The 21,964-nt window shown below is 39.0% G+C and overlaps 1 protein-coding gene across 1 annotated transcript; it reads left to right on the top strand.

Annotated features, from left to right (window-relative positions):
• Positions 1-8,276: 8,276 nt before the first annotated feature.
• LOC138350356 (uncharacterized) lies at positions 8,277-15,872 on the top strand. The gene is made up of 4 exons (XM_069300985.1): positions 8,277-8,607; positions 12,202-12,264; positions 13,472-13,693; positions 15,150-15,872. The coding sequence occupies exons 1-4, from the start codon at positions 8,403-8,405 to the stop codon at positions 15,314-15,316; spliced, it is 657 nt and encodes a 218-aa protein (XP_069157086.1). The 5' UTR covers positions 8,277-8,402; the 3' UTR covers positions 15,317-15,872.
• Positions 15,873-21,964: the final 6,092 nt, after the last annotated feature.

Raw genomic sequence — 21,964 nt, 5'->3', positions numbered from 1 at the left:
TGTGTGTGTGTGTGTGTGTGTGTGTGAGTGTGTGTACTCACCTAGTTGTGCTTGCGGTGGTTGATCTTTGGCTTTTTGGTCCTGCCTCTCAACAGTCAATCTACAGGTGTACAGATTCCTGAGCTTCTCAAGCGCCATCATATCAACCTTTGAAACTGTGTATGGAGTCAGCCTCCACCACATCACTGCCTAATGCATTCCATTTACTAACTATTCTGACACTGAAAAAGTTCTTTCTAATATCTCCGTGGCTCATTTGGGTACTCAGCTTCCACCTGTGTCCCCTTGTGGGTGTACCACCCGTGTTAAATAACCCATCCATGTCTACCCTGTCAATTCCCCTGATAATTGTGTATGTGGTGATCATGTCTTCCCGGGCTCTTCTGTCTTCCAGCGACGTGAGGTGGTGTTGGGGATGTGTATGTCAGTGTGTGTGTATACTCACCTATTTGTGCCTGCAGGATCGAGCTCTAGCTCTATGACCCCGCGTGTTCTGAGTGTGTGCTAGAGTTACTCTCACACTCGCACATAACAGCCATAAATGCTGTTCGTAGCACGAATGTTTATAAGAGTAAGGTGAGGGGGAAAATGACGATCAATATCAATAAAGACAATGTTCTTTCTGCCCAAGTTAAAAACATTTAGTTTTTTGGTAAATCCCGCTGGTAATCCAGACAGGATTATATTGCACCCCTGGAAGACCTACAGGCTGTTGATCTACTCGTTCATCTACATTGACTTTCATGTAGGGTATCTATATAGGAGGTGCTGCCACATACAGGGAATCAGCTTAGATCCGTAAATACAGAGAATTAGTTAATCAGTACAATGTTACAATCCCATTGCTTTGGCGTACCTGAGGTAAAAGTACCAGGAGTGTTTTTTTCTCAATGATTTGTGTTCTAGGCTCATCAAAACAACAAGAGACCCAAGAGCAGCCAGATACATTTGTATCAGGCATCAATGCGATAATACAGAGGGAGAACACATACACTCAATGTGCACACTGGGTGTTAGCTTTACTCCTTCTTTGTAACTAATCTTGCAACAATCTTGTGTAATATAATTTCAAATGAAATCAAATGTATCTATAGGTATTTCAAGACAAGAGCCTGGCGGTGGCGCCCTTATCTTGACACACTAAGATACATTTGATGGGCTCATGTTGACGGTGTAGTACTGTGCACTTAGGAAGGGGTCCTGTGCACAAGCTGAGAATATGCACATGTATTCAAGCTGAGGATGTGGTATTGTACCCAAGCTGAGAAAATGTAACTTTGTACAAGCTGAGAGAATTTGGTACTGAACACCCAGTGGTCACGTGATCACGTGCTCTTAGTAAGAGGAGATTTGTATGTGTTGACCAGACCACACAGTAGAAGTTGAAGGGACGACGACGTTTCGGTCCGTCCTGGACCATTCTCAAGTCGATTGATAATGTATCGACTTGAGAATGGTCCAGGACGGACCGAAACGTCGTCGTCCCTTCAACTTCTAGTGTGTGGTCTGGTCAACATGCTTCAGCCACGTTATTGTGACTCATCGCCTGCGTTTGTGTGTGTGTGTGTAAACAGGTTTGAAATAAAGATGAAGATGTAAAGCAGAGCAGCATGAGCGCGCGCGTAGGCGAGGCCGTGACGTGGTGGTGGTGAGGAACACGAGTACATGAACACATCACCAACAGTCTGGTCCGCCACGTGACTGTTTCCACGGTGTTCATCCCATGTGTTCTTCCCCACTCTAGACCCCCCCGCTGTTATTCACACACACACACACACACACACACACACACACACACACACACACACACACACACACACACACACACACACACACACACACACACACACACACACACACACACACACACACACACACACACACACACACACACACACACACACACACACACACACACACACGCACATACACAGGGAGCCGTGGCTGAATGGACAGCGCACGGGACTTGTAATCCCAGGGTCCGGGTTCGATCCCGGCCGCAGGTGGAAACGGAAGGGAAGAATTTCTTTCACCCTGATGCCCCTGTTTTCTAGCAGTAAATAAGTACCTGGGAGTTAGACAGCTGTCACGGGCTGCTTCCTGGTTGTTTGTGTGTGTGTGTGTGTGTGTGTGTGTGTGTGTGTGTGTGTGTGTGTGTGTGTGTGTGTGTGTGTGTGTGTGTGTGTGTGTGTGTGTGTGTGTGTGTGTTTGAGAAAAAAAAATAATACTTAGTAACAGTTGACTGATTGACAGTTGAGAAGCGGGCCGAAAGAGCCAGAGCTCAACCCCCGCCAGCACAACTAGGGGAATACAAACACACTAACGTGTCCCCTCACCACAATAATTAATAGTACAAGATGTGTGAATGTAAATATTTCCTATTGCTTCTCAGTCACTTTATATTGATTGTTTACTTAAACTGAAATACATATATTTTAATCAGAAATTGTTCCAAACTTGGAATTTGTATTATTGAGGCTACTTTTCTTCTTGTTTAAACCAAATTATTCCCGTGAAAAGTTGCCAAAATATACCCATGAAATAGTGACAAATTATCACATGAAATAGTGACAAATTATCACATGAAATAGTGACAAATTATCACATGAAATAGTGACAAATTATACCTCCATGAAATAGTGACAAATTATACCTCCATGAAATAGTGACAAATTATCACATGAAATAGTGACAAATTATCACATGAAATAGTGACAAATTATCACATGAAATAGTGACAAATTATACCTCAATGAAATAGTGACAAATTATCACATGAAATAGTGACAAATTATACCTCCATGAAATAGTGACAAATTATACCTCCATGAAATAGTGACAAATTATCACATGAAATAGTGACAAATTATACCTCCATGAAATAGTGACAAATTATCACATGAAATAGTGACAAATTATTCCCATGAAATAGTGACAAATTTCCTATGAAATAGTGATAAATTATCACATGAAATAGTGACAAATTATACCCTATGAAATAGTGACAAATTTCCTATGAAATAGTGATAAATTATACCCATGAAATAGTGACACATTATACCCATGAAATAATGACATATTTTACTCACTGAATAGAACTAAATTATGCCCGTAGAATAAAGGCATATTCTACCCATGGACTGGAGCCAAATTATACACAGGAATAGTACCAAATTATACCAATGGATTAGAGGCAAATTATACCCATGGAATAGCACCAGATTTTTTTCTCATGGAATGGAACCAAATTATACCTATGTAATAGTAACCAATTATACCTATGGAATGGAACCAAATTATACCTCTGTAATAGTAGCCAATTATACCTATGAAATTGAACCAAATTATACCTATGTAATAGTAGCCAATTATACCTGTGGAATAGAGGCAAGTTATACCCCTGGAAGTCCCAGCTCAGCAAGGCCTATTATGAGTACCATAGACCGCCTCAGTTGACAATCAAGGGCTTATCGAGTTACAACTTAAACTCCTTACTCAAGGCTGTTCCCTAGTAACCTATCCTCTCACTTAATGTCTCGTAATGTGTACGGAATCGACCAATCCGTAAAAAATATGACGTATTATTACAAATTAAAGCATAATAATATTGACTTTTTCTATGAATCTGCCTTAATATGTTACGAGGGACGTTTGGGCTCCTGCGTTTCTGGTTAGGTAAAACAATTATAATTGTTTACGGGGTGCTTGTCTGAATATAATTAACGGGCTGGGCTGTGTACGCAGTCTCATTTTCTTGTTTATTTGCTGCGTAAAATATGCAACTGTTTGGTCATCGCCCCTGCGAGAGGAGTCACCAACATAGGCGAGTAACTAACTAACCTTAAAGTTGATCTGAACGACCTTCGTGCTCAACAGTTGAGCACTGTTATGACCCTTGACCTCTGGGTATGGTTCCTTTGCTTCTGACCCTTGACCTCTGGGTATGGTTACTTTGCTTCTGACCCTTGACCTCTGGGTATGGTTCCTTTGCTTCTGACCCTTGACCTCTGGGTATGGTTCCTTTGCTTCTGACCCTTGATCTCTGGGTATGGTTCCTTTAACCTTAAAGTTGGTCTGAACGACCTTCGTGCTCAACAGTTGAGCACTGTTATGACCCTTGATCTCTGGGTATGGTTCCTTTGCTTCTGTAGTTCTAAAATAGATATAAATGCGGCCTTGCCAACTACATTTGTCTAGGGATAAATAAGTCAACCACTTAATATGCAAAGCAATATACTTTAAGTAAGGGTAACAAAGGAACATACAAACAAATAAATGAAATACAGGCAGCTAAGAAGCACCAGAATGAAATAACACAATATTATTATATAAAAGAACTGATCACTATTTTAAAAGTTAAACGAATAGATGGGTATGTAAATAATGGTCTAACCAGAGAATTATCTATGTTAATTGAGCAAAAACAGAAATTGAGCCGGCGAGAAACGATGGGCAGAGTTTCTTTCACCCTATGCCCCTGTTACCTAGCAGTAAATAGGTACCTGGGTGTTAGTCAGCTGTCACGGGCTGCTTCCTGGGGGTGGAGGCCTGGTCGAGGACCGGGCCGCGGGGACACTAAGCCCCGAAATCATCTCAAGATAACCCCCCCCCCTTTACATTAATAAACATGCAATAGCATTAACAAAAATATATTATACAAGCACATTACAGCATGATACAATTAACTCAGACCTTATATACTAGAAAACAAATGGACATGATGTTAATCTCCCGATAACTGATGAAAGAAGTTACAGTATGAACATAAATGATTTATCATGATAAATGTCAAAATCAAACATTATTGATCCATAACAAGCACCAAAGTCGTTCCCCGCCAAACACACGTCGAAAGTACGACGTTCCTACAACTTCTGAACAGGTTTTTAACACCTACTAACAAGTTGTAACAACCAATATTAGCAAGTTGTATTAACGTTCTAATGCGTCATAAAAAGTTATAACAAGATATAGCAACTTTATTACAAGTTGTAACAAGTGGAAAATAGGAACAGTTTGCAGGCGATGAGTCACAATAACGTGGCTGAAGTATGTTGACCAGACCACACACTAGAAGTTGAAGGGACGACGACGTTTCGGTCCGTCCTGGAGTGAACAGTTTCGTTTTGTGTTTGCTGGGGATTCCACTCTCATGAGTGTATGATCAAGTATATGGTTAGTTGCTGAGATGAAAGACTCGTCCTGACCATGTACTCAGACCTCGATAATGCACTCAGAAGAGTGCGAAAGACTTGGTGTAGTTCACATCTTTACATGAAATACACATATATACATAAGTGTGTTTTTGTATTAAATCTCCAATACAAATCATGCAAATAATGTATTAGACTGTGGACCTGTTCTTAGGCTGTATTTTGCGTTCTCTTATTATTTTCTCAAGATGATTATCTGTTTGTCCAACACAGAACTTATTTACAATCTTCACATGGAATTATATATACACACATCCATTACAACTATTTTGGGAATTTTTTAATCAGAGTATTTTTTGTATGATATCAGGATTCCTTAGAGCGACATTGATTTTAATTTGCTTTATTAATTTAGGAATTCCACAGAAGTTATCATAAAATGGCAGAATTTCTGTGTTCTTTAATATTGTATTCTTTCTTTTTCGAATTAAAGAAAGTGTTTCGAGTAATTGGGCTGGCTGTATCAATTTTTATTTTAGGGTATTAGACAGGGTATTTTAATTTAAAGTAAAATAGATGTAGCAACTATATTAAGTAATAACATACTAGTTACACTATATATCACTAATTTATATAAACTCATGACTACATATCCTTAAAACTCTAAAATAAAATTGAAGAAAATACATCTTGTTTTACTGTTCAATGATCTGATGAGTAAAAGTGTACACAAGACCCAACCTTGGTTGGTGTTCTGTAAACAGAAGACTTGAAATTATTTTCACATTTATAAATTAACACACAAGGAATTCTTGACCATTCCTACAAGCTTTCTCCAGATAAGTTTCTTCCTTTTGACGAAGTGCTATAATCCCGAACACACACTTGGGTCTTCGTCTCCACCAGGCTCTCCTAAAATGCCAAAACGTTAAGGAATCGACACATACAACGAAGATGAGTAACATACGTTATTCATCTCATTCCGCAACGACTCATCGCTGCCCTCGTGAACCACTCATTCAACACACCCCCAAACTTGCTCTCCACACGGGCCTGGTGATGAGAGAGCGAAGCCATTCCTAAATATATTCATTCTCGTTTGAATCCCAACATGTACGCAGCATCACAAGTCTCTGCGGGTGTGTGGCACAACACATGTTCAAGTGGCGTGATACACGTGATATGTGGCGTGATACACATGCGTAATTCATCTCGGATCTCAATTAAGGACTGTTATGTCAATTTACGATACAGTGATCAAAGCTTAACCGGGTAACATAATAAACGTCATAGCATTTGATTGTTACAAGCGTAGACTAGACATGTATGATTGTTTCAAGTGTAGGTTAGACATGGGAATGGATGCATTTACGTCATGCAGTTTACTTTTCATTCTAGTGTTCGAGAGTTAATTTATGATGAAGACAGCAAGAATGAAAAACGTGGGTGGGAAATATTGAATTAGTGTCTTAGAACATCGTAAGGTTCTAAAACACTAATAGACTTTGAACATCGTAATAGTCTAACACTTCGAATACATCCAGCTTCATCTCCCAAGACTTGGCGGACTCAAGTGAAGTCTGAATTTTCACCACGGAAAGTCTTATATTTAATAAATAAAAAAAAAAGAATTCAGAATTATCAGAATTCTATCTAACACAACTCAGAATTTTCAAGAACGATAATTTACAGTTTCCGGAGGACCTATCCATCTGGAGGACATATGACCTATCCATCTGGATGTGTGGGATAGAGGGTTTAATTCGCAGCCCCGTTGTTGTGACTTATTGTCTACTGATGGAGTTGTCGGTTGAGTGACGATCTTGTTTCTTGCTGGGTAGGTGTTCAATCCCCCGATGATTCAAATGTTGTGTTCATTACAACATTCCTTCACTCCGTTCTTATTTCCCATCTCTTTGTCCTCATATCCCACAGCGTTGTTATCATTTCTCAGTTCCTTGTCCTCATTTCCCGGCTCCTTGTCCTTAAATCCCAACTCCTTGTCCTCATATCCCAGCTTCTTGTCCTCATATTCAAGTTCCTTTTTCTCATAAACCCTTCCAAGTGCCACATAAACACACTGGTTGGGCGCTCTCTCCTCATAAATTACCTCATCTTCCCAGAGCAACATGGGACCAATAATGCAATAGAAAAACAGTTTCTGAGCGCCGAGAGAAAAATAGAATAAATAGAATGACACTCAGAATTTTGGACAAGCAGCCATGTTGTGACGCTGTAACCCCAAGAGAAAGCTTGGGATTTTTTCTTTTTATCTTGTGAGAGAGCAGGAGGAAGATTATGATAAAGATATTGTAATTTATTACTACTACCACTACTACTAATAGTTGGATTAGATGGGAATTTAATCAAGAAATCTAACCAGGCTCAATAGGTTGTGGATTGACTGGGCTAACTACTGCGCTGACGATATCGTATAATACTAATAGTTTCTTGACACAACGACGATGGTTGTCTTTGTGTTGAACTTTGATTTTTGAAAACTATAGAAATGTGACGCGTTCGCCCAAAGGCTTTCTACACCTGATGCCTCTGGTCACCCAGTAGTAAATACGTATGAAGGAGTGAGTTATAACTTATATCGGATAGCAAGCCGTTAGCCTTTGGGCTCTCGATGGGTCAAACAGGTTTAATTCATGTCCCAACAACATGAAAACAATGAGACACAATAAAAGAACTGACAAAAAAGAATTCGTAGCACCAAGCAAGAACAGTTAATCAAAAATATTAAAAAACGAAGAAAAAAAGTCTAACATGAATTTTGGGGGAATGAAGGAATATTAAACGCAAATGATTTATTGAATGTAATTTGAACTTCATGAAGCTCATTTTTTTTATATTATTGAATAGTATTGCTTTAAGCATGTTATAAACAACTTCATGACCCTAAATGGGTTGACCTGAGGGAGAGTTCAGTGCCTGCTGTTGAACGTGGATCCAGCAACGTGGCACTCACATAGCCGACTGGAAATTTACGAGGAATACCTTCGAGCTTTCAATTTGTTCAACTGTCACCTGCCTTTGCCACAGGTGCTTGTGTTTAGAGGCGGCTAAAGGTTCAGTGGGTATAAGACAGGTGTATCAGCTGCTGAAGCCACCAGTCACCAGTCACACACCACCGCTGACGGCCGGCCACCAGGAGGCGACCTAACTGAAGTCAGGGAAACCAATAGACAGCCTGTTGGGTGCAGCAACAGTCTCAACAGCAACCAGACCCGAGACATCACCACCATGAAGCCAATGTTTGTGCTGACGCTCCTCTGCGGCTTCCTGGTGACCATGGTGAACGGCCAGAACGGTGCTGGGGCCAGAAACCCGCACGGTGTTGCGGTCACCAACCCGGACGGTGTTGCGGTTACCAACCCGCATGGTGTTGGGGTCACCAACACGGACGAACCCGTGCCAGAAGAAGAACCGAGCGGAAACATATCTTCCGGTGAGGTAAGTCAGAGAACTGATCTTGAGACGCCTTGCTGTAGTCTCCCCCCCCCCCCCACCTCTTATACTGTCCCCTCAGGGGCAGGCGACGGGCAAATCTATTCTTAATCATAATGACTAAAACAAGCCAGATATTTTTATGGAAATCAAGAATATTGTAGAGAAATGTCTGAATATTCAGCCTGGAACTCTCACCAATTTCCGCATTGGTTCGAATTTTGTTTGGATATATATATATATATATATATATAAAACGTGAACGCATCTGTTATCGGATCACAGAGGCGGATATCTACACAAGTGTGAGCTGGTTTACATCATCAATTCATTTACCTCGACAGCTTAAATACATGAAAGTCAACCTAGAGTAAACAACGCGGTGTGTTTGTTGCCACAGACCATGCACGTCCTAGTTTATAAACCAAAATTTTTAGCAATGTCTATCCCATTTTTTTTTTTTAGTATCTTTTGAGTTTATATATTTGTCTGTTAAGGTTTTGACATAGTTTGCAATAATTCATGTATTGGGTGAATGTGATTTGTTCAGCTCAGTTTGTGAGCTGAGTGAAGGGAAAGGTCTTAGCTTTCTAACAACGGTTAATAGCCTTTTACCCCTATTGTAAAACTAGTGGGTTTAACTTAAATTATGGGAAGAGGAAGCTCACAGCCTGCTAACAGGAGTCAGGAGTCTTCTACTCCTGTACCCACCCAGGGACATTGTTAAGGGTAAGGCTTACCATGAACCTTACTCTGGGTTGTAGGAAGGGTAGAGGAAAGTTCTACATCTACTAACAGGAGTCAGAAAAGCTCCTTCAGAGTGAATGGCACATAAAGTGTTATATATATATATATATATATATATATATATATATATATATATATATATATATATATATATATATATATATATATGTATATATATATATATATATATATATATATATATATATATATATATATGTATATATATATATATATATATATATATATATATATATATGTATATATATATATATATATATATATATATATATATATATATATATATATATATATATATATATATATATATTTGTGATTATACACATTCACTCGCATACATTTTACATTCATACTCACTTAGATGACTGACAAATGAGAGGCGAGACCAAAGAGCCGAGGCTCAACCCCCGCAAGCACAATTAGGTGAGTACTAGGGTCTCTCCTGAACGCAAAACGAAGCTGGAGAAAGTTCCGATGAATGGCTTCAGACAACTCTCAGAGCTGAAACGTATGATTTAAGTGGGAAGTCTAAAATAATTTTTCACGTCACAGGCAGAGAGAAAGAGAGAGAGAGACAAATCAAGGGAAACATGATTACCACATACAAAGTTCTCAAGGTAATAGAAGGGCAAGTAATACAAGCAAGGTGGCACTAGTGGTATCTAAGTACCTTAATAAGGCACAAGAGACATCATAAGAACATTCATTGACTGAGAATGGAACAGTCGGAATAAGAAGTGATATGGAGGTAAAGGAAGATTGTTAAGAAGGTGTTAAGAATGTGATAAGAATATGTTATGGGGCGATATGGGTAAAGGAAGACTCCACACATAGCTTTATGTATAGGTATGGCGACGCGATTGGTTCTCAAGCAAGTACATCAGCAGATTGAAGGTGGAGAGGCAGAACCCAATAGCTGAAGCTCATTCTCAGGAAATAAAATTTGGTGTAATTATACATTTACACAATGTGTCTACACACACACACACACACACACACACACACACACACACACACACACACACACACACACACACACACACACACACACACACACACACACACACACACACACACACACACAGTAAAAATATTTGTACCACTTTTCTTTTTTCCTTGCAGATGATGGAGCCGAAAACAGAGAGAGACAGAGTGGGAAAGTGAGAGAAAGAAAGTATCCACGAGAAACTGTGTCGCTATTAAATAGCCAAGAACACAGACCCCGAGCAAGAGTTCTGTGGCACCTTTCAAGAGTCACAACACAGGACTCAAAGACTGTGTGCCACAGACATATTACTGAACACTATTTCACTGCAGGCACAAGCTTGGGGAGTCTGTGGTGGTGTTCCACAGACATGAACTTTGTGGTCTGTGGGACTTTTCAACAGACACATAAATGAAGGGGGGGTCGTTAGTGTTGTTCCACAGACATATACAGGGAGCCGGTGCAGTGCCACAGACATATACAGGGAGCCGGTGCAGTGCCACAGACATATACAGGGAGCCGGTGCAGTGCCACAGACATATACAGGGAGCCGGTGCACTGCCACAGACATAAAACAGGGCCACTTTTGAGCAATCCCGCAGACACAACCTTAGACCAGGAATCGTCTAGTATTTCCTCCACGACATACGAAGCCTGTACATCTTTCAATTATCATAGAAACTTTCACAACACGATGTTATTATGCTTATAAACAACATCGTTGTGCCTCAGAGCTCATCAACGGGTTAATAAAATGCAAATAAAGCCGTCTTGATTGATGAGAGATGCACAGGTTTCGTAAGGTGGTGGAGGAGGTACTTGACGAATCCTAGTCACAGTCATCGGAGGGCTTGGAGAGTCAATTAGCCTCAGCACTCTATAGTTCTTCACTTCATAAATAGTAATTGATCCTATTTCATCCTATTTCTTTCAGCCTATTTTCCTAAAATGAATAGCCCAAGTTATATTATCAATATTATATTAATAATAGCCACTTATAGCCATTATTTGGTCGAAAGTACCAACATGTATTCTTGGGGCCCACACAAATTCACTTTTTTGTGATATTAATTTTATATAGTACGAAAAAAACAAAAGGGAAAATTCAGACAAACTTTCCTAGGCCTAGTATAGCACATATATACTATATTAGGCCTAATATATCGTGTTCTTGTGCTAGGATTCCTTGCTATAAGTACTATCGTCTTAGAAGGATTTTTTCATTTAACGTGAATAAGGCAATCTTTAAATAAGTTTTTTTTAAGCTGTTTAAATTGAAATAAGAAAGTCATTCATATCGTTATTTGTGGTAGAGATTTTTATGCTATTTAGACAGCACAGACGCAGGAATATATATCTTTTCTCGGGAATTCTCTGGCAAATATAGTTTACTTAATATAACTGAGTGAATCTGATATTATAATTGATTTGCGAAACGAAGTACTTGGAACTAAACATTATAGGAAGTTAGATATGCATGTAATAGAGAACCTTTTAATACGAGATAATTTTCTCGAAAACAAATTGCTTGGACAAAACATTTTGAGGTTAGTAATATTAGAATGTCACACAAGTTTTGTTCCTGGGGTAGTAAGTTTTTTTTTTTTGCCTATGAGTACAGAGTATGGGGAAAAATGGTTATTTTTCCATCAAAATTTCCTTTGGTTTTTACCTCAGTTACCTCTGACAGCTTAAGGCAGAAGTCTAGAAGGTGCTTGAAGGTAGGCCTACTCCTTATCTAGAGTTGTGACACATTGTTTACAAGTCAGGCTGCTGGATTGTTATGTAGACAGTATATGTAAAGACGAATTACTATCAGATGTATAACATTGTTTTGTTTCTCAGGGAAACGCCCGGAGGAACGGAGTTATAGATCCGGATCCGGTTCAGGATTCGGACACGACAGCAGTAAGTAAATTAGCTCCCTTCCTTTGTCTCTGTTATTCTCCATCCACCCCATTTGTTCTTCTCTCTACATCCTATTTTTCTACTTATCTCTCTCTATCAGTTACAAAATTTAACGCAAGAAGAATCAGAAAGAATTTATTTATTGCAAAGATTTATATATATATATATATATATATATATATATATATATATATATATATATATATATATATATATATATATATATATATATATATATATATATATATAAACTACCTTTACCTTCAACCACTTCCATTTATGTAAAAAATCTTTGCAATAAAGAAATTCTTTCTGATTCTTCTCTAGTTTATTTGTCTTTAATTTATGTCTTTAGTTTCATTTATATATATATCCTTTTGTGGAAATATTACAACTTTATCAATGATGTTATTTTCCCTTGAAAATCTTGCATGCAGTTTTCATGTCTCACTTCCTAATACTTTCCTGCCGTCTGGTGAGGTCTAATTTTTCAGAGTTGAACAAATCCACAAGGGCCGTGACGAGGATTCGAACCTGCGCCCGAGAGCATACTAGACGCTGCCTTAATTAATCGACTGAGCTACGACATGGTCAAAAGGAGTTGAAACCAAAGTTCTACTGAACTTACTGGATCCTGCAGCCTCTCCGAGGCACAAACCTCGCCACGGCCCTTGTGGATTTGTTCATTTGATGCATCACGCAATTGGGATTTCTGTGTGTAATGAAGTAAGGGCGAAGAGGGAGAACGGCCTATTGACATAGCTCGAGTGCATGGGGGCAGTTGTGTAAAATCCTGGGTTGTGTCTCGGAGAGGCTGCAGGATCCAGTAAGTTCAGTAGAACTTCGGTTTCAACTACTTTTTGACCATGCCGTAGCTCATTCGATTAAGGCAGCGTCTGGGATGCTCTCGGACGCAGGTTCGAATCCTCGTCACGGCCCTTGTGGATTTGTTCATTTGATGCATCACGCAAATTGTGATTTCTGTGTGTTCCCAGAGTTATTTCTCGTAGTTTCTTCCACTCAGTTCTGAAATAAGCCTTGTTGTATATTTTGAAAAATGTTGTGTATTTTCAAAGAGACCTTCCACTCCAGAGCTGTATACACACATTGTTTTGGTATATTGTTTACACCCTACGTGAGACTAATCACCGAGTATGCAACCCCGGCGTGGGACCCTCTATTTGAAAACGCCCCACGATCCAAACAGGGTGCAGGAGCTTGAGGGCGTGCCGGCGCGCCAACGGAATCTGTCAGTCAACAGCCTGCCGGTCGAACCAACGGGAGATCGTGAACGGGTGCAGAAGCAACCCCAACAACGACTACTCGAGGAGGAGCGGCCGTCGCAATTCTTTCGGCAACGATCACTTTAGCGGCGGCAGCGTCGGTCACCCCGGCGTTGGCGGCCATTGTCGCTGCTGTGCCTCTACAGGTTGGTATCGTAACAATATTTATTATACTGAATATGATATGAAGATACAAATGATATTTTGAACGTGAGAGTTCGCAATTAATGTGTTTTCTTCTTGCATCGTGACCCTCTGTTTCCTGTCCGAGAGGTACTCCCCACTTTCCATCGATTGGGCCTGTCAGTGAGGGTCTATAGACCCCTTCTTGAGGTTATCTTGTGATAATTATTTGGGCTTTTTAGTGTCCCCGCGGCCCGGTCCTCGACCAGGCCTCCACCCTCAGAAAGCAGCCCGTGACAGCTGACTAACACCCAGGTACCTAATTTACTGCTAGGTAACAGGGGCATAGGGTGAAAGAAACTCTGCCCATTGTTTCTCGCCGGCGCCTGGGATCGAACCCAGAACCACAGGATCACAAGTCCAGCGTGCTGTCCGCTCGGCCGACCGGTTCCCCGAATGGTGTGTCCCCCCTGGACACACATTCTTCTAGGAATTCGAGCTGAACTCCAGGCTGGACCGCACCAGTGTGGTAGTTGCTGCCTTCCGTGACGGTAAACAGTTGGGAGAGTGGCGTGCCATCTCCTCGATCTGGGAATCGAACTCGGTCCAACAGACAATCAATCGGTCACGCTAACTCTTACCACGCTTGATACCAGTCATGATAATATTAGCTATTTTTTGCAATAGCAATCCTTGTGACAATAATATATGCACATTATAATTTGCTAGCAATTGAGCAATAGTTGAGAATCTTCTGACTCAGATTCAATTATATGCACAATGCTATCACAAGAGACTGATATATCTATGAGAAAATCATTGGAGCAGGTCGGTGGAATCGAACCAGCGTCCTGGATCACCTCAGACACGCGTATTAAACATCGCCCCACGATGCGCTAAAACTAACACAGCCTGGAGTCCACTCAAACTGCTAAGGAATTTGAAGACACTGAACTGATACTCAAACCAATTTGGACGTGTAACCTACACACACACTCTGCTGTGGGTTGTGGAGATCACCCAACATTCACACACACATACACACACACATATGTGTGCGATAGAGCCCAGTAGGCTCAAGAATCTGTACACCAGTTGATTGACAGTTGAGAGGCGGGACCAAAGAGCCAGAGCTCAACCCCCGCAAGCACAAATAGGTGAGTACAAATAGGTGAGTATATATATGTAACCTGTAGCCCGCTCGTGGACCTAGAATACCCTAACCTAACCTAGCAAACTTAATTATGTGTCTAAACCAACCTAACTTAACCTACACATGTATCTAAATGAACCTATTATTGAACATAACCTGACCAAATCTAACTAACTCTCGTATCTAACGTAACCTAACCAAACCTGCGCTTGTAGTTAACCTAGCCTTACTTAACCTAAGAAAGTCGTGTACTTAACCTAACCTAACCTAACCTAACCTAACCTAACCTAACCTAACCTAACTCCAAATATCCTCGGTACCACCAGGCGGGTATGGCCATGTGGTTGTGAGAGTGGAAAATGGACATGGAGGTCCAGAAGAAGATGGAAATGGAGGAGCTGAAGAAGCACCACAAGGAGACGAAGAGGAAGAAGAAGAAGAGGAAGAAGAGGAGGAGGAAGAGGAGGAGGAAGAGGAGGAAGAAGAGCAATAAGATAAATCACACACACACACACACACACACACACACACACACACACACACACACACACACACACACACACACATGTAGTCATGAATGCACACAAAGGTTTCATCACAATTCACATAGCACAATTATCTGTTTGCTTTGCAAGGCCCCTTTGTATAACATGCCGGCATACCCCAGCATACTATATAACATGTGGGCATACTCAGCATACTCTATAACATGTAGGCATACTCAGCATACTCTATAACATGCTGACATACCCAGCATACTATATAACATGTGGGCATACTCAACATACTCTATAACATGTAGGCATACTCAGCATACTCTATAACATGCTGACATACCCAGCATACTGTGTAATAGGCAGGCATACCTGGCATTATAGATGTTTAATCTGGAATTTGTTTTTATTAATTTATATTATTATGTATTTATTATTATTATTAGTTTTTATTAATTTTATTAATTTATTATGCCGTGTGATTTGCTAATTATTTTGTGCACAATGGCACGTGTAATTTTATTCATGAATAAAATATTGCAACACTATATAAAAGTCTTTTATTCACTGAAAGGCTGGATGCTGAAGGCTTAAGAAAATCAACCTATTCTCCCGATTTGCCATTACGTCAAAAATACTACTGTGTTTCCTAACCAGAAATGTATACAACATCCATTTTGCCTAATCAGAAACGTAAAAAGTGCAGCTGTTTTTCCTAACCAGAAACGTAAAAAGTGCAGCTGTTTTTCCTAACCAGAAACGTAAAAAGTGCAGCTGTTTTTCCTAACCAGAAACGTAAAAAGAGCAGCTGTTTTTCCTAACCAGAAACGTAAAAAGAGCAGCTGTTTTTCCTAACCAAAAACGTAAAAAGAGCAGCTGTTTTGCCTAATCAGAAACGTGAAAAGTGCAGCTGTTTTTCCTAACCAGAAACGTAAAAAGTGCAGCTGTTTTTTCTAACCAGAAACGTAAAAAGTGCAGCTGTTTTTTCTAACCAGAAACGTAAAAAGAGCAGCTGTTTTTCTTAACCAGAAACGTAAAAAGAACAGCTGTTTTTTCTAACCAGAAACGTAAAAAGAGCAGCTGTTTTTCTTAACCAGAAACGTAAAAAGAGCAGCTGTTTTTTCTAACCAGAAACGTAAAAAGTGCAGCTGTTTTTTCTAACCAGAAACGTAAAAAGAGCAGCTGTTTTTCTTAACCAGAAACGTAAAAAGAGCAGCTGTTTTTTCTAACCAGAAACGTAAAAAGAGCAGCTGTTTTTCTTAACCAGAAACGTAAAAAGAGCAGCTGTTTTTTCTAACCAGAAACGTAAAAAGAGCAGCTGTTTTTCTTAACCAGAAACGTAAAAAGAGCAGCTGTTTTTCTTAACCAGAAACGTAAAAAGAGCAGCTGTTTTTCCTAACCAGAAACGTAAAAAGAGCAGCTGTTTTTCTTAACCAGAAACGTAAAAAGAGCAGCTGTTTTTCTTAACCAGAAACGTAAAAAGAGTAGAAACGTAAAAAAAAGGATAATTCATGTTGTTCACATGAATGATGTTATGAGTAAACAGCATGAATGATATTATTAGTGAACAACATGAATGATATTATGGCTGGAAAAGGGAACAATCCCATTATTTGTATCAGTGCAGGAGGAAATGATGTTGGACGAGTTAGGAGTGAGGCACTGATACAGAGGTTTAAGACAGTCATAGAATTAATTAAGAGCAAGGGGAGGAGTCCCGATCATATGTAGCATTCTTCCAAGAAAGGGAGTTGGAAATGAATGGTTGTCGAAGGCACTTGGTGTCAACTGCCGTCTGGAAGAATATTGCAAATCAAATGCAATATCTTTCATAGATAACTGGGAACACTTCTATCGAAGTAATAACTTGTATGCTCGGGATGGGGTGCATCTATCGAGGGCTGGGGTTGTTGATGTTGCCAACTCGTTGGAACCTCTGCGGGAGGGATTTGTTTGGGTTTAAACTGTTAGTAGATAGTGGTATGGGAATTGATATGGAGAAAGGAGGTAATAAAAGTACGTGTTTGCGGGAGAAACAACTTGGCAAAATGATCAGGGAAGGAGTGGAACCTCAAAATAACAATACAATTAGGGTATATTATACGAACAGTAGGAGTCTAAGAAACAAAATAAACGATTTAAATGCTCTTGTCTGTACAGAAGAAATAGATTTTATTGCACTTACCGAAACGTGGATGAATGTAGAAAATAGAGAACTATTAGCTGAATATCAAATAATAGGATTTAAACTATTACACACAGAAAGTTATATTAGACGAGGGATATATTTTATAAGGGACAATTTGAAATGTAGTCTCAAGGAGGGAATCAAAACTAATCCACACGCCAAAACTATTTGGCTAGAATTTAACGAAAAAGCAAATAATCTTATAATAGGAGTTATATATAGGCCACCAAATTTAAATAGAATGGAAGCAAAGCGCCTATGGGATGAAATATCTAGAGCATCAAGGTCTAACAGTATTTGTGTCATGGGAGACTTTAATTTTAGTGGAATAAACTGGATTAACAGAACAGGGAATAATGAAGCAGAAGATTTTAAATAATTAATTGACGATTGCTTTCTTACTCAACACATTAAGGAACTAACACGGGAAAATAATATTTTAGATTTGGTGTTAACTAACAAAGAAACATAGATTAATGACATCGAAATTGGGAGTGAACTAGGAACAGTGATAACAAAGAAATCAGATTTAACATAAAGTGAAATAGATCTGCAGGAGAAAATTCTGTTAAAGTGCCAGATTTTCGTAAAGCTAATTTTAATATCCTTAGAAATTTTTTGGGTAAAATAGATTGAAAAGTCTTGGGCATAGAGGGTGGGCCGGTCTTGGAGCAAGACGTGAACCCAGCAATGTGTGATGTAAAAAGGGGATTTCAATTTGGATTCAAATATAACTTATTTAAAAATAAGTTATATTTTAATAAATTAAAAAATCTAAGCAAAGCACAGGCACGTAGTATACTTTACAAATTGAATAGATCAAATGCAAATGACCCGAAATGGATAACAAAGGATCTGAAAAACCTTATAGGCAGAAAGAGAGCTTGTTACAAAAAGATTAAGAATGGGGAAGTCAGTTTCGAACAAGAATTCGTACATCAGGTTAGAAATGTTAAAAACGAGATAAGGAGGGCAAAAAGAAACTATGACGTTCGTATAGCAGGCCAAGCAAATGCAAATCCTAAAGGGGTTTCTCAGATATATCGAACAAAGGTTAGGGCAAGGATAGGTCCATTAAAAACCGAGACAGGTCAGATATCGGATAATGACGAAGAGATGAGTAGTATTTTTTAATAAATATTTTATCTCTGTATTTACTAAAGAAGAACTTAACTCTATGCCTTCAGCCGAACAAGTTTTTGTGGGTGGGGACGAGGACAGGTTTGGACACGAGGACACGAGGAGCTTTGACTAGTCTAACAGTTACCAGGGATGATATTGTTAAACAAATAGTGAAACTCTAACCAAACAAATTCTCAGGGCCGGATGAAGTGTTTGCCAGGGTGCTTAAAGAATGCAAAGAGGAACTATGCGATTCATTGTCTACCATCTATATAAATGAAAATGTAAAAGTTCGTTTGTGCATAACCGCTAATCTCCGAAAGTTCTTCACCGATTGCTTAGAAATTTTCACACAATGTTCCATTCGTATCCGAGCAGATTATATATATATATACTATATAGATGTCACGTCTGTGACGGTAAAAAAAAAAACATGTTTTTTTCTGAAAAACTGTTTTTCATGTGAGGGAAATCTTCGAAACCTCTTTACCGATTGCTTTGAAATTTTGACACAGCGTTCCATTCGAATAGGCGCGTCTTTTTATATATCTACTATATACATGCCTCACCTGTGACAGGAAAAAACATGCGTTTTTGAAAAACAGCGCCATCTGTTGCACATAATAGCAACATACACGCTATACTAAATATGTCACGAATTGTCATTTCAATGTTTCCGATTGTACTGAAAAATTTTATTTTCATAGATTTCGAATTATTTCAGTTTTTATTGAATTATTTTGTGTGATATTGTGTTGGAATTGAGCTGTGTTGTTTACCATACCGTTCATTTCGTAAGTATATGTATAGATGCCACACCTGTGACAGGTAAAACTATGCTTTTCTTGAAAAACAGTGGCATCTGTTGCTTGTAAGAGCAACACACATGCTATACTAAATATATTACAATTCCATTTCAATGTTTCTGACTGCATTGATAAATTGAATTTTCATAGATTTTTATTTATTTTCATTTTGATTTAATTATTTTGTGTGAATTGCATTGGAATTGAGCTGTGTTGTTTACCATACCGTTCATTTCGTGAGTATAGTTTTTTTTTGTCCATATTTTCAATTCCTTTTTTAACTGTTTTTCATATATTTCTGTAATGGGAACATCAGATCACTTGATGTTCCCAATTTTCTGATGGGAACATCATACCATTTGGGAATGCATCAGACAAGGGAGTGGGGAATGGTGGGGATGACGAGGGGACGGAAGTGAGAGATGGTGGGGAGGACGAGGGGACAAAGGAGGGGGTAATGGTGGGGAAGGACGAGGGGACGGGGGAGTGGGGAATGGTTGGGAGGTCGAGGAGACGGGTGAGGCGGGAATGGGGGACAGGGAAGGTTGCTGTGGCTCAGCAACGCACGTGCGTTGCTGAGCCACAGCAACGCGTGGCCGGGTACTGCTAGTATTTAATAAATCATTAGAGTCAGGCAGAGTGCCGGAGTCGTGGAAGATTGTTAATGTGGTACCAATTTTTAAGAAAGGAGATAGATCACTTGCGTCAAACTATCAGTCAATTAGCCTAACGTCTATTGTGGGAAAGTTACTTGAATCGATAATTGGAAATACCATTCGTCTTCATCTTGAAAAACATATTTTAATGAATGTCACAACATGGTTTTACAAATGGTCGTTCATGTTTAACAAATTTGCTATCATTTTATTCCAGCATAGTTGAGGCAGTTGATAGTGGTAAGGATTGTGATGTTGTGTACCTTGACTTTAGCAAAGCTTTTGATACAGTGCTACATGAAAGACTGATTTAAAAGATAGATGCTCATGGTATTGGGGGTGCTGTATTAAGTTAGATTAGGGCATGGCTATACCAAAGGAAACAGGGAGTTAGTATAAATGGGGTTAAGTCAGAGTGGGAAAATGTTGTAAGTGGAGTGCCTCAAGGTCTTGGGACCTCTGTTGTTTATAATATATATATATAAATGATTTAGATTCAGGTTTGAGTAGCAACATTTCCAAATTTGCCGATGATACAAAAATCGGTAGGGAAATAAACACGGAAAAAACTCACTATCACTTCAAGTCGATCTAAATGGGGTTTTGATATGGTCTAAAGATTGGTAGATGCAGTTTAATGATGATAATTATAAAGTTTTGAGGCTAGGTAATGATGATAGAGTTACAAGATACAAGCTAGATGGTGTTGAGATTGTGAAGTCGGATTGCGAAAGAGATCTGAGTGTTATGATTAGTAAGAATTTAAAACCAAAAGGATCAATGCATGAATGTTCGTAATAAGGCAAATAGGACCCTGGGATTTATTAATCGAAGCGTTAGTAACAAGACACCTGGTGTTGTTTTTCAGCTATATCTTGCTCTGGTTAGGCCCCATTTAGATTATGTAGTTCAGTTTTGGTCGTCGTACTATAGAATGGATATAAATTCACTTGGACGTGTCCAGCGTAGGAAGACAAAGTTAATTCCCCAAATAAAAAACCTGTCATATGAAGAAAGATTAATAAAGCTTAAATTGCATTCACTGGAATGGCGAAGAGTTAGGAGTGATATGATAGAGGTTTACAAGTGGATGAATGGACATTACAAAGGGGATATTAATAGGGTATTAAAAGTATCAACACAAGACAGAATACGAAACAATGAGTATAAATTGGATAGTTTAGGTTTAGGAAAGACCTGGGTAAATACTGGTTCGGTAACAGGGTAATTGATTTATGGAACCAATAACTACGTGGCATGGAGGAGGTTGGGTCCCTTGATTGTTTCAAACGTGGGTTGGACATGTACATGAGCGGGATTGGGTGGTTATCAACAGGAGCTACCTCGTATGGGCCAATAGGCCTTCTCCAGTTACCTTCATTCCTATGTTCTTCATTAAATACAGGGATAAAATGTTTATTAAAAATACTACTTATTAAAATCAGCTTTTCGAAAATATGGCACTTTGACAGAATTTTCTCCTACAAATCTTTTCCATTCTATGTTAAATCTGATTTCTTTGTGATCACTGTTCCCTTCCTCACTCCCTAATTCTATTTCATTAATTAGTATTTCCCTGTTAGTTAACACGAAGTCTAAATATTATTTTCCCGCGTTGGTTTCTTAAAGTATTGCTTTAGAAAGCAATTGTCAATTATTTCTAGAAAATCTTCTGCTTCTTTATTTCCTGTTCTGTTAATCCAGCTGATTCTACTAAAATTAAAGTCACCCATGACACAAATACTGTTTGACCTAGATGCTCTAGATATATCTATCCATAGATGCTTTGCTTCCATTCAGTCTAAGTTTGGTGGCCTGTATATAACTCCTATTATATTTTTTAGCTATTTCGTTTAATTCTAGCCAGATAGTTTC

Source organism: Procambarus clarkii, chromosome 45 (assembly GCF_040958095.1).
Source record: "Procambarus clarkii isolate CNS0578487 chromosome 45, FALCON_Pclarkii_2.0, whole genome shotgun sequence".
NCBI lineage: Eukaryota > Metazoa > Arthropoda > Malacostraca > Decapoda > Cambaridae > Procambarus > Procambarus clarkii.
The sequence above is the reverse complement of the archived record's forward strand: the minus strand, read 5'-3'. Positions and strand labels throughout refer to the sequence as shown.

Bases quoted from the DNA above. Each gene is read 5' to 3' on its own strand.
- LOC138350356 (XM_069300985.1), top strand. From the start codon at position 8,403: ATGAAGCCAATGTTTGTGCTGACGCTCCTCTGCGGCTTCCTGGTGACC. The intron at 12,265-13,471 runs GTAAGTAAATTA...CGATCCAAACAG, and splicing joins AGGATTCGGACACGACAGCA to GGTGCAGGAGCTTGAGGGCG. The intron at 13,694-15,149 runs GTTGGTATCGTA...CGGTACCACCAG, and splicing joins TCGCTGCTGTGCCTCTACAG to GCGGGTATGGCCATGTGGTT.